Source organism: Penicillium crustosum (assembly GCF_028827405.1).
Source record: "Penicillium crustosum strain IBT 35664 chromosome Unknown utg000002l_segment0_segment0, whole genome shotgun sequence".
Lineage (NCBI taxonomy): Eukaryota > Fungi > Ascomycota > Eurotiomycetes > Eurotiales > Aspergillaceae > Penicillium > Penicillium crustosum.
In genome coordinates this window covers 8,681,936-8,693,636 of record NW_026623123.1, presented here as the reverse complement: position 1 = coordinate 8,693,636, position 11,701 = coordinate 8,681,936, and the positions used below count along the sequence as shown (strand labels likewise).

The 11,701-nt window shown below is 50.2% G+C and overlaps 5 protein-coding genes across 5 annotated transcripts; 4 read left to right on the top strand and 1 right to left on the bottom strand.

Annotated features, from left to right (window-relative positions):
- Positions 1 to 121: 121 nt before the first annotated feature.
- Positions 122 to 3,064, top strand: mrd1 (RNA-binding ribosome biosynthesis protein MRD1; the record flags this gene model as incomplete). Its single annotated transcript, XM_056874565.1, has 4 exons — positions 122 to 375; positions 474 to 1,262; positions 1,524 to 1,796; positions 1,850 to 3,064. Exons 1-4 carry the CDS (start codon positions 148 to 150, stop codon positions 3,062 to 3,064), a joined length of 2,505 nt encoding a protein of 834 aa, XP_056732285.1. The 5' UTR covers positions 122 to 147.
- A 554-nt stretch (positions 3,065 to 3,618) lies between these two features.
- N7487_006817 (uncharacterized protein) lies at positions 3,619 to 4,095 on the bottom strand (the record flags this gene model as incomplete). Its single annotated transcript, XM_056874564.1, has 3 exons — positions 3,619 to 3,725; positions 3,754 to 3,930; positions 3,981 to 4,095. The coding sequence occupies 3 exons, from the start codon at positions 4,093 to 4,095 to the stop codon at positions 3,619 to 3,621; spliced, it is 399 nt and encodes a 132-aa protein (XP_056732284.1).
- A 34-nt stretch (positions 4,096 to 4,129) lies between these two features.
- Positions 4,130 to 6,626, top strand: abaA (transcription factor AbaA; the record flags this gene model as incomplete). The annotated part of the gene is made up of 3 exons (XM_056874563.1): positions 4,130 to 4,565; positions 4,621 to 4,797; positions 4,855 to 6,626. The coding sequence occupies 3 exons, from the start codon at positions 4,130 to 4,132 to the stop codon at positions 6,624 to 6,626; spliced, it is 2,385 nt and encodes a 794-aa protein (XP_056732283.1).
- A 571-nt stretch (positions 6,627 to 7,197) lies between these two features.
- N7487_006815 (uncharacterized protein) lies at positions 7,198 to 8,269 on the top strand (the record flags this gene model as incomplete). Its single annotated transcript, XM_056874562.1, has 3 exons — positions 7,198 to 7,342; positions 7,400 to 8,187; positions 8,243 to 8,269. The coding sequence occupies 3 exons, from the start codon at positions 7,198 to 7,200 to the stop codon at positions 8,267 to 8,269; spliced, it is 960 nt and encodes a 319-aa protein (XP_056732282.1).
- A 705-nt stretch (positions 8,270 to 8,974) lies between these two features.
- N7487_006814 (uncharacterized protein) lies at positions 8,975 to 9,761 on the top strand (the record flags this gene model as incomplete). Its single annotated transcript, XM_056874561.1, has 2 exons — positions 8,975 to 9,115; positions 9,174 to 9,761. 2 exons carry the CDS (start codon positions 8,975 to 8,977, stop codon positions 9,759 to 9,761), a joined length of 729 nt encoding a protein of 242 aa, XP_056732281.1.
- Positions 9,762 to 11,701: the final 1,940 nt, after the last annotated feature.

The window sequence follows — 11,701 nt, the reverse complement described above, 5'->3', positions numbered from 1 at the left end:
CGATAACGTGAAGCAGCCAGGGTAACTTTATTGCCGGTAGACAAACACACCGCCCGCACATCAGACCGCCCGCGGCACTATGAAAGAAGAAAAAAAAGTTTTTTTCATACAAACTTCGAGTCTTCACACTCATCACAAAATCTCAAAATGGAGAGCACAAGAGTGTTCGTGGGTGGTCTCCCACCCACATGCTCTAATGATCAGCTTAAGAAACATTTTGCAACTCGCTTTCAAGTCACCGATGCTCATGTCCTACCCAAACGTAGGATGGGGTTCGTTGGCTTCAAGAGCCATGAGGCTGCCCAACAAGCTGTGAAGCACTTCAACAAGACATATATGAAGATGTCAAAGATCGCTGTAGACATCGCTCGTCCGGTATGTCACTTCTCAGCTCTTTTGCTTCAGCCACTCTCCTTTCGCCTGTGCACGCTGACCAATTAAGGTGGTCTTGAGACTGACCCGTATAATTACAGATTGATTCAAATGACGCTGAGGATGCTCACCCCACACGAAGACGTGATACTACGAATGTTAATGATGCATCGTTGGATAACAACCTCAAGCGGAAGAGGGACGGCGAGAAAGACCCTAAGCTACAAGAGTACCTTTCTCTTATGGGATCTTCATCAAAAACTCGGACATGGGCCAATGATGATGAAATGATCAAGCCGGCTGTGGACACTGTTCCCATTATTAACCAACCTGCACAGGAAGAAGAGATCCAGGAGTTGCCTTCACACCGGAAAAAAGCAAGGACAGAAGAACATCCTACGGTAGCAGAGCCTGAGCAGCCTGAGCCTATGGTAATTGACAAGAGTGAGGAAGAGGAGGTTCAAGAAACACCTGAACAGGACAACTCTGCGGAGCCTGAAGTGGAGGCTGCACCTATATCTGATGCAGATTGGCTACGGTCTAAGACGAGTCGTCTGTTGGGCCTTCTCGATGAGGAAGAGCAAGATGAGTTTGATCAACACAAGGCCGCCGCGCCGATTGCTACAACTACTACTGTGTCAACCAAAGTTGCTTCACCTGCCTCGTCTGACGATGAGTTGCCGCAGCGTGACGAGGAATCGCGCACTGCGGCCATTGAGAAAATTGCGCCCAACACGACTGACGTTGACAGCATCACCAAGGCAACGCCGGAAGATCCGAATATTGATCTTATTCGGAACTCCGCCCGTTTGTTCCTTAGAAATCTCGCATACGACACAACAGAATCGGATCTCCAACCGATTTTTGAACGCTTTGGAAAGATTGAAGAGGTTAGTACTTTTTTTTTAACTTGGTTTTTCAACACTGCCCAACATGTTCCCTCCAACCGGGCAGCTGGCTTTCAGCCTGCTTGCCACGAGTGCTCGTATGATGACTTTCCCGATAGGGACATCTGATGCAAATTGCATATGATGTTACCAGGACAAGAGATTTTAGTAGATGCTTCTTGACTATCTGAAAGAGCCAACTCAAACCCACTTTTGCACATTCACACATTACATTCAATGACCTTGGGTACTAATTGGATATAGATTCATATTGCTTTTGACACCCGCTCCACAACCAGCAAAGGTTTTGCTTATGTGCAATACTGCGATGCCGATGCGGCCATTGATGCTTACCAGACTCTTGATGGAAAGCATTTCCAGGGTCGTTTACTCCATATCTTGCCTGCTTCTGCGAAGAAGACATACAAGATTGACGAGTACGAATTGTCAAAGCTTCCCCTGAAAAAGCAAAGGGAGATCAAGCGGAAACAAAACGCCGCTGGGTCCTCATTCAGCTGGAACTCCCTGTACATGAACGTGAGTTTACCTTTGTGCCATATAACTAGACACTGAAACTAATTTTAATATAGGCCGATGCTGTAATGTCATCAGTGGCTGGAAGGCTGGGAGTCTCCAAATCTGAATTGCTTGATCCCACCTCTTCAGACGCTGCCGTCAAGCAAGCACATGCTGAAACGCATGTGATTCAAGAAACGAAAGCCTACTTTGCCTCGAATGGGGTAAATATCGATGCTTTCAAGCAGCGTGAGCGTGGCAATACGGCTATTCTGGTCAAGAACTTCTCCTACGGTGTCACATCGGCAGAGCTTAGGAGTCTGTTCGAACCATATGGCAAGATCATCCGACTGTTGATGCCACCGAGTGGCACTATTGCTATAGTGGAGTTTGCGCAACCTGACGAGGCCCAAAGGGCTTTCAAGGGTATGGCATACCGCAAGATGGGTGATTCCATCCTGTTCCTGGAGAAGGCGCCGAAGAATTTGTTCGATGGTTCAGCGGCTCCACGCGCACTTGCTCCCGAGACTCGGGGCAAGGATCAAGGATTCTCAACTGCAGACACCTTTGCTGCAGATGAGGCCGACGACAGCGTAGCAACCACAACACTTTTCGTAAAGAACCTCAACTTCTCAACCACCAATGAGAAGTTCCTGGAAGTGTTCCGATCCCTGGACGGCTTTATCACCGGTCGCATCAAGACCAAACCCGATCCGAAGCGACCAGGACAGACTCTCAGCATGGGATTCGGTTTTGCGGATTTCAAAACGAAAGCTCAAGCCCAGGCTGCTCTTTCGGCTATGAACGGCTACAAGTTAGATCAGCACGAACTTCTCATTCGCGCATCTCACAAGGGCAAGGACGCCGCCGAGGAGCGCAGACGCGAAGATAACGCAAAGAAGGTTGCGGCGCGCAGAACGAAAATTATCATCAAGAATTTGCCATTCCAGGCCACGAAGAAGGATATCAGATCACTGTTTGGGGCATATGGACAACTTCGGTCAGTGCGTGTTCCTCAGAAGTTTGATCACACTGCCCGTGGTTTCGGTTTTGCAGACTTTGTAAGCGCTCGCGAAGCGGAAAATGCCATGGACGCGTTGAAAAACACGCATCTCCTGGGGAGACGATTGGTTTTGGAGTTCGTGAACGAGGAGGCCGTCGATCCCGAGGAGGAGCTCGCGCGCCTAGAGAAGAAGGTAGGAGAGCAGATGGACAGGGTCAAACTTCAACAGCTTACTTCTGGCGCCGGGCGCAAGAAATTCACTGTAGGAGGGCAGGAGGAAGAGTGAAGCCCTCGTCCCTTCTCCCTTTGACAAGGACGCGGCCATGGATTGGCTTGTTAACATCCCTTGCAGGGAAAAGGTGGATTAATGTACCATGTACGATTACTTGCATACTACCATAGCTACAATATGGCAATAAAAAGATACCCCGAATACTTTTGAATACTTTTGAACACGTTCTTTGCGGCTGTCAATTACCCTGCAGTAGTTCCGTCCCTCGTGCGTCTCGTGCCCTCTTGATCCAGGCGTAACTGTAACCCTACTTTACCTTACTGTGTACCCTACACCTTTCTTTTTTCCCCACAACTTCAATTAAACTGCCTTGGATTGCAGGGTCATTTCCCCTAATGTAGCTTATTCTTTTGATGGTACGCAGGACTATCATCAACAGAGATCAGCCAAGCCTGCATTCCGGTGGTGATGTCTGGCGGTGCTCGCGCATTCCACGTCCCGTGCGAGAAGACGATGTCGTTGGACCACCAACATTCCTGCGACGCCATGATTGCCACTGATTGTTATGTTTTTTTGTTGATGCTGGTCCGAGCGATGGATTTTGAAGGTCACTTCGTGCTGTACAAAATCTCCGACCCACTGATCACTGGTTCGTGCTGCTGAGCATCCCTTGCATCGTGGATGACTTCCTTCATATCGAGCCCTGTCTTGACTCCTGATTTGCTGCGGCAAGGTCGGCTTACCGTCGTCCTTTGGTCCTATGCTCCCCACACGGCCTTGATGTGCGCAGGCCAGGACCGGGACCTGCCCAGGAGTATGGACAAGGCGTTCGAGGGACGTAGGCCAGGCAAAGTAGACCTGGCGGAGCAATGTCGCTACTGGGGCTACAGAACCCCTCTCCAAAGGGGAGTTGTGGTTCCCTATAAACTCCATCTTGCTCGCTCTCACATTCTCTTTCCCAGGTTCTTACATTCTCTTGACATCTTGCGTTCTTTAGGTCGTTGTTTGTGACTGAGCTGCGTTCTTTGCCAGGCAGTAAGCATTTGACGGTGCCTCTCAGTCCCATCCTCATTGGAATCTGTCATTCTTTTCGAGAAGCCCGTCCTTGGTTCCCTCCCCATGGCTACTGACTGGCAACCCGAGTGCCTTGTCACTCAGAACCAGCAGTCACTGGATGCTGTTGGAGGTCATTCTGATCGAGCTCTTCAGAATACCACTGGGAATGTCCAGTCTTATTCGGACCCGTTGGCTCATGCTGATATCACTGCCCGTGAGGATCCGCTCCATCAACTTGGCTACAAGTATCCTCCTGCCCCTCATGCTCCTCAATCCTTGTCGGCGACTGGCTTGAATCATCCGCATGTAGCGGCTCGGCTTCATCATCGGAAGCTTCGCAGACTTAACTCGGTTACGCACAACTCTCAAAGTCGCCGGACACGAAGCAGCTACCTCAAGTCTCACAAGTACTTGGAATACCGTGCTCGCCCTCGTCGTGATACTGGGAAGGATGGAGAGCCGGTATGGTCTGACGAGTTAGAGGACGCTTTCCAGCAGGGTAGGTTTATACCACTATAGTGATGCATTGGCCACAAGCTGACAGCCGATTCCAGCCCTCGAAGCAAACCCTCCCATGGGTCGGAGAAAGTGGTCTGAAAGGGGCAAATCGTATGGCCGCAACGAGTTGATTGCCGAGTACATCTTCAAGTTGACCGGCAAGCGGAGGACCCGCAAGCAGGTGTCAAGCCATCTGCAGGTCCTCGACTCTTTCCTGAAGGGTGATCCCGATTGTGAGTTTCAAATATGAAGGAATCTTACGTCTTCTCTTTACTAATACACTATGTCAGGGGAGCGACTTGTCCGTGAGTCATCACCAGAACGCTCGTCGAGTGTGCATGGGTCAGCACCGGCTCCCAAATGGAGGTCGGCAGTCGAGCACCCTTCGGCATCCAGTCACTACAGCAGCCACGCACACCCCTCCTACCATGACCACATGAGATCCATGCAACCATACGCTGGAGATCTCCCACCGCCACACTATACCCTTGGGTCCAATCTGCAGGAGGCTGCCGCTAGCACCATTCATGGCTTTAGCTTCGACATGTGGGTCAGCGCTCCTCAGCAGGCCAATGGCATTGACAAGGCATTGCATGCATACACTCGTTTACAGGGTGATCTGCACCACCCCGGGGCACCAGCCATGCCCCTTGAGCAATTGAACGGGTGGCGGTCTTCTTTCCCTACACTAGCTTCCATGGTGGATGACATCAACAACCCCTTGGATTGCGATATCATTTTGTTAGAAGTGAACCTGGAGCTCATGACCGATTTCCCTCCTGCGAGATCGCGTCTCGGAATCCAGCTCGACCTTGACTACGGTCACCCCACTGCTGGTGATGTGTTGGGAGTTAGCCAAATGGACAACTGGACCTGCCGCACGCATATCTATGAAGATGGCCAGATGATCCGAGAGAGTTACCACGATCTACCCAAAACCCAGTCGACCAAGGTCAAACCTCTCTTCGAATCATCTTGGTGGGCTCAGCTGTTCACTCACTTCACTCAAGAGAAGCGTATGGCCGAGGACTCGGGAAATCCCCAGGCTGCTCGCGACGCTGACAACCAAACCCGTAACCACTTGCGCTCATTGACTGCTGTACAAGAGCTTCGTGCTACATCGCCCAGTGCTCGCCGGCTTTCCAACCAATACCAAGGCCACCACGGCGATGAGAGCAAGCGCATGGCCATTCTCGCCTGGAAGTTCCGACAAACCAAGCCTGGCGAAGTTGGCACAACTACTTGGAGGCGACTAATTCCGGCGCCGGACCGGACCACAACCAACAGCCCGCGCCCAGCCTCCGGTGTTGATCTTCCTCCCCTCTCTCTGGATTCTATCCTTCTCAACAAATCTTCTCACCAAAGTGTCTACCCGGCCCCTCAGCCCCATGACCTTATCCACCACCCGAGCCAATCCCACTCGCAATGGCCTATGTACCAACCATCCCACCACAACAACATGGCTAATCTCTTTAATTCTGCCGACCAACTCGACTTCATGACGTCCATCAGTAAAGCCGAAGACAGCCTCAATGATAAAACCGCCGTCACCTCCGTGTTGGACTCATTCTCCGCCAGCCTTGCACCAGAGAACATCCCATCCACAAGCCTCCACAGCTCTAGTGGTGCACCGGTCATGCTTAATCTGCATGACCTACCGCTCTCCCACCCAGTAATGGGCTACCCAATGGGTCACGAGGCGTCCCACTACGTGCCCCCTCAACAGCACAGCGTGAACATGCACGACAGCAACAGCGTGCTAGGTTACTACGGCTCTAACACGCAGCCGCTTGATGATCTCAGTCACGGCCAGGCCTCCTGGGGTGCACACTCCACTTCCATTCCCGGAGATGTCGGCGCCAGCAGCTACCACCTCCCCTACCAGGCGGAGCACCATGGACATGGATCCGTGTCGCGCGAGTCGCAGCAACCACACCATTTCGACGGAATCTTGCCATCGGATGAACTAATGGATAAGATCGTCGGGCGCATTTCCAATGGTCCCAGCATGCATGGGGCGGGCCCCGATGCGTACGATAACGCCACGGTGGATGCGGTATAACGACATATTTTACCAAAACTTAAGTAATGATAATCATTCTGGGAGTGTTCTTTTCTTATTTTTCTGTGATTTTCTCTTTATTTTCTTCATTTCTTTTCCTATTTTCCTATTTTCTTTTTCTATTTCTGTCTTTTTTTGTGATACAATCGGAATAGCAGGGAATGTCTTAGGTGGCGTTTGGAGGAAAATACTTTGGAATACTCTTTGGAATTTACTTCTACTTGGAATAATGGGGAATACTATACCATAATCACCAATTACTTTTTTCTATTTGGCTATTCTATTCTCCGATTGCAGTAATATCTCCCCCTGTCGGCTAAATTGTCCCAATCAACCACTTTAGCCGCAAAACAGTGGGGCAATTCTGGGGATTTTCCCAGCAAAGGAGGCCAACGAGAGACCAATTGAGGTATAATCGGTTGATTTAGCCTGGACCTTTCCATCTTTTTTTTTTTTTTTTTGGATATTTTAAATGATACTACCTAAGTAGGCGGGGTCACTTATATACCCCTCCATGCCCCCCAATTTCTTGTCTTCCTCCTCCTTAAGACTTCTTTAAACTACATTCACAATGGTTGCCCCTACTGTCAAGCTTAGCAACGGCTATGAGATGCCCATTGTGGGTTTCGGCCTCTGGAAGGTCAACAACGACACTTGTGCCGACCAGATCTACAACGCCATCAAGGCTGGCTACCGTCTCTTCGATGGCGCCTGCGGTACATTCCTCCTCCCCCAGCCCAAGCTCTAATTGACCCTAACACCATTAATCCCAGACTACGGCAACGAAGTCGAAGCCGGTCAGGGTGTAGCCCGCGCCATTAAGGACGGACTCGTCAAGCGCGAGGAGCTCTTCATCGTCTCCAAGCTCTGGAACAGCTTCCACGAGGCCGACAAGGTCGAGCCCATTGCCCGCAAGCAGCTCGCCGACTGGGGCGTCGACTACTTCGATCTGTACATCGTACACTTCCCCATTGCCCTGAAGTACCTCGACCCCTCCGTGCGCTACCCTCCCAGCTGGACTACTGCCGAGGGCAAGATCGAATTCGCCAACGCCCCCATCCACGAGACCTGGGGCGCAATGGAGACCCTTGTCGACAAGAAGCTGGCCCGCAGCATCGGTGTCAGCAACTTCAGCGCACAGCTGTTGATGGATCTGCTCCGCTATGCCCGCGTCCGTCCCGCTACCCTCCAGATCGAGCACCACCCCTACCTCACCCAGACCCGTCTTGTTGACTACGCTCAGAAGGAGGGCATCGCTGTTACTGCTTACTCTTCTTTCGGTCCTCTGAGCTTTATTGAGCTTGACCTTAAGCACGCTAAGGATACTCCCCTGCTCTTCGAGCATGCTACTATCACCGCCATTGCCGAGAAGCACGGCCGTACCCCTGCCCAGGTCCTACTGCGCTGGTCTACTCAGCGTAACGTCGCTGTTATTCCTAAGAGCAATGACCCTACTCGTCTTGCTCAGAACTTGACTGTCACTGATTTCGACCTTGAGACCAGTGAGCTTGAGGCTATCAGTGCTCTGGACAAGGGTCTTCGGTTCAACGACCCCGTTGCTGTAAGTTTCGTTTCTACGGAGTATTGACTATTAATACTGACTTTGGTTTTCTTAGTACGGCCTTGGAATCCCCATCTTCTAAGCGTGTCCAGACAAAAAAACCCTTGGAGACGGATGAAATCCCGTCTCCGCCGTATCCGGAGAGGGAAATCCTCCGCGATATTTATGACGATTTTTATGCCTTGGATAAATTAAATAAAACATACCATTTCCCTTTTCCAATCATATTTTCCATATTAACCAGCGTAGCAGGATCCAGGTCTGTTCCATATTTACTAATTCTAGGGTAAAGCCGTCCCGATTTGCGTGGGTGGGAATAGCTTCATTTTACCGGCCAATTTTGGAGATCGAACTTGGGGGTACTTGACTTGTTATGGTCTCTGTCATATCTCATAGATGTTTTTTTTTTAAAAAGTATAATAACGTCGATTACCGTTAGTACATCGTGTTGGGAGGCCAAAGCAGAAACACTGAAATTCGAGCTCCAACTGCATAAGTTGAGTCGATGATCAACAAACGCCAACCAGTATATCAAGGGAATAACAGCACTTGAGGTATCTCTCCTTCTTACTTGACAATACAAATCAAATTACCTTGGGATCTTAAAGAACAGTCTACTTATCATATTTTGTAAATGCAATTGAAGCTATTCCCGACCGTACAAATCTCGTCGAACATGTGTAGATAGCCAACTCCGCCAAGACGTGCCGATCTCGATGATCCGCCATTTTTCTCCAACCTCCGTCTCTGTGAACTTCCCAACAACACAAACCTCACAAATCTCACAATGGTGTCTCCTACTCTAGCGCGCTTGACCGCGCAGGTTCATATAACCGGACTTCCAATGCCAAAGAACCTATCCGAAAGCAAGCTGCTACTGGCCGCGCTTCAGAAATTCGGAGAAGTAATAACATACCGCAACCTCAAGGTACGGCGTCCTCTCCCAATTACCATTTACACATGCCCTGATCTAACGAGCCCCTTAGTACGACACAACCAACAACTCGCCAAACCAAAACCGCCCAATCCTCGCGATCTTTGAGACATCGGACGCAGCAGACCGCGCGATAGCAGCTTCGCCCATAACCATTCCCTTACCGACACCCACCTCCACCTCCTCTAAATATCAACATTCAATCTCTACCCCCTTCACATCTACCAATTCACCCTCCAATACCGCGCGTTCATTAACCTTCGAAATCCAACCCTCCCGCCACAACCACGCCTCCGCCCTCAAACGCAGCCCCTTCTACTCCACCTACAACCTCTTTAAAAACAATCCCATATACGAAGATCTGATCAGCGACGAGACCGGTATTCCGCTCAAAGAACTGGCTGATACGCTCCCGAGCAAGAAGTATCCCATTGGCGCGGGCGTCAAGTCTAATATCCAGGAGGAGAATCGGCGAATGGGCGCGACGAGTTTGGTGAATATGTGGAAGGAGGGGATGGGGATTGATATTGAGGGTGAGAATGAGGGACAGGGGTCTGGTGAAAATCCTGCGATTGGACATGGCGGTGGTATAAGGGAGCCTGGGGAGGGATTGGACGAGAAGCAGAGGTCGATGGTCTGAATTGGACACTGGTTTTGGCCTTTTCTTGTTGCCTACATGGTGACTAAGTAAGAGAAGAACCTCTTTTTTTCATTCTGGACTGCTGCGGCTGAAGCCGGATCACCAAATCCAGCTGGATACGCGCTCCAATTTTCTGGGCAGTTGCTTTGGCTGTGGGCTGAAGGCGCGGGTAGGATTCCCCTGCTGATATCAGTTTCGACGGCTGCGGTTTGATATGGGTGACTTGCAGTCAGAAGCTGTCTTGCGAAAGCTCGTTTCTCGATCTGGTCTGTCAGCCATAACCGCCGCCCCGATCTCCCTCGGTTCGTGACATCTGCATGGCTAGCATGTATCACCCTGCTGGGTAGACCATATCAATCAACATGTCCTCAGCAACCAAATCAATTGGATTGCCAGGTCACCAGGCTCATCCCAGGTGACCGCGAAATGCAGAGAGTCTACGAATGGTTGGACCAGCCGATCGTGACAGTCAACTACATGTATATACAGTTCAATTTTATACAAAATGAGAATGATACTTCTCATGCCCACGGGATGGTCCTTCGCCTTCTACAAACGCCTTGTAGTGGCAGATGACTTACACACTTGCTAGAGTGGATTGGATACTTACTACACATAGTCAAAATTGTCCAATAAGAAGGTTGGTGGTAGATAGAGCTAAATAGGTAGAAACTCGGGTCGACATCCGTCATGTTGTTGGCATCCCGCTCCTTCATTCGTTCTTCCCATCTTCAATGATCATCACTCCCACTCTCCCACTCATTCTCCACCGCATTGCATTGCTGCCATCATCTGCAATTTCACCAACGAACAACTTCAACACCCGTGCCGGTTTTAGTTTTTCTACGCAAGCTTACACCCAGCATTACCGCACATTATGTGGTCCCATGTTAATCGGCTGTCTTAGGTGTGCTCCGTGTATTCGGTGACCCCATCGTTCGCCTGGTCAAGTCGCAATCTTATGGCGTCGAGAACGCATCATCAAAAATTAGGCTACCCGACCTGAGCAGCAAGAGAAGGGATCCTCGGCAGCTAGGTACACATAACGGAGGAAAGCGAAGGATTAGGCTGTGATGTCGTATGTCACCGTCGACACCGAATGAGGACGAGCTTAAAGATGGTCCAGGGAGCGCTGGGTGGAACCGGACATGTAGATAGTCGAGTAGCGACATATCATTTCCATCGCCCGTAGGAGATCACATCACCGCCAGCTGTGCCATTTGACGGCCCAATCTCAAGATCAGCTGTGTCGAAGAAGTGACAATCACAGAGGCGCTCCTACCAGTGTGGCTATCCCACACACTAGACATCTTCCTCGCTCATTCGGAGTACATGGCAATGTCTTGGGAGTCGACGTTCGGGGAACTTGAATTGGCGCCTCCAATGTAAAAGTGAGTACCTTCTTGTAACGGCTCCGAGCATAGATATTGAGATGGACGGCAGTGGGTGATGGTCGGTATCCGCCTCAAGCTTCTGAGGGTGATGTCTTCCAGACCTCGAAACAAAGATTCGTTCCATTGTTTCGCGTTAGGGCATCTGGCATGGTTTTTGACTTCTGCACCTTGGATCCCATAATCGCTTTGTCATGGTTGTTTGCATGCTTTAGGGCCTTGACATGCGTGATACCCTCATCGAGGATAAGGGGTGCAAGTCGGGACATGGGAACAAAACCATAGCCCAAAGTATCAGCAAGGACATCATAAGTCGAAACAACAACACGGACGTCTTTCAGAACTTTGTCCCAGATACGCTGCTCAGTCCATCGATCCAGATCAGTTAAAACTTTAGTTTTCACAGAGAAGATTTGGCTAGTGGTAACTCAATGTTGTTAATGGATATATTGCTCGCGATATGTCCCAAAGGGGGATATAATAGGGTCCCATCAACGCTCTTGAATTTCATATAAATGGTAGACACCCGGGCTATGACTTCCTTCGAGG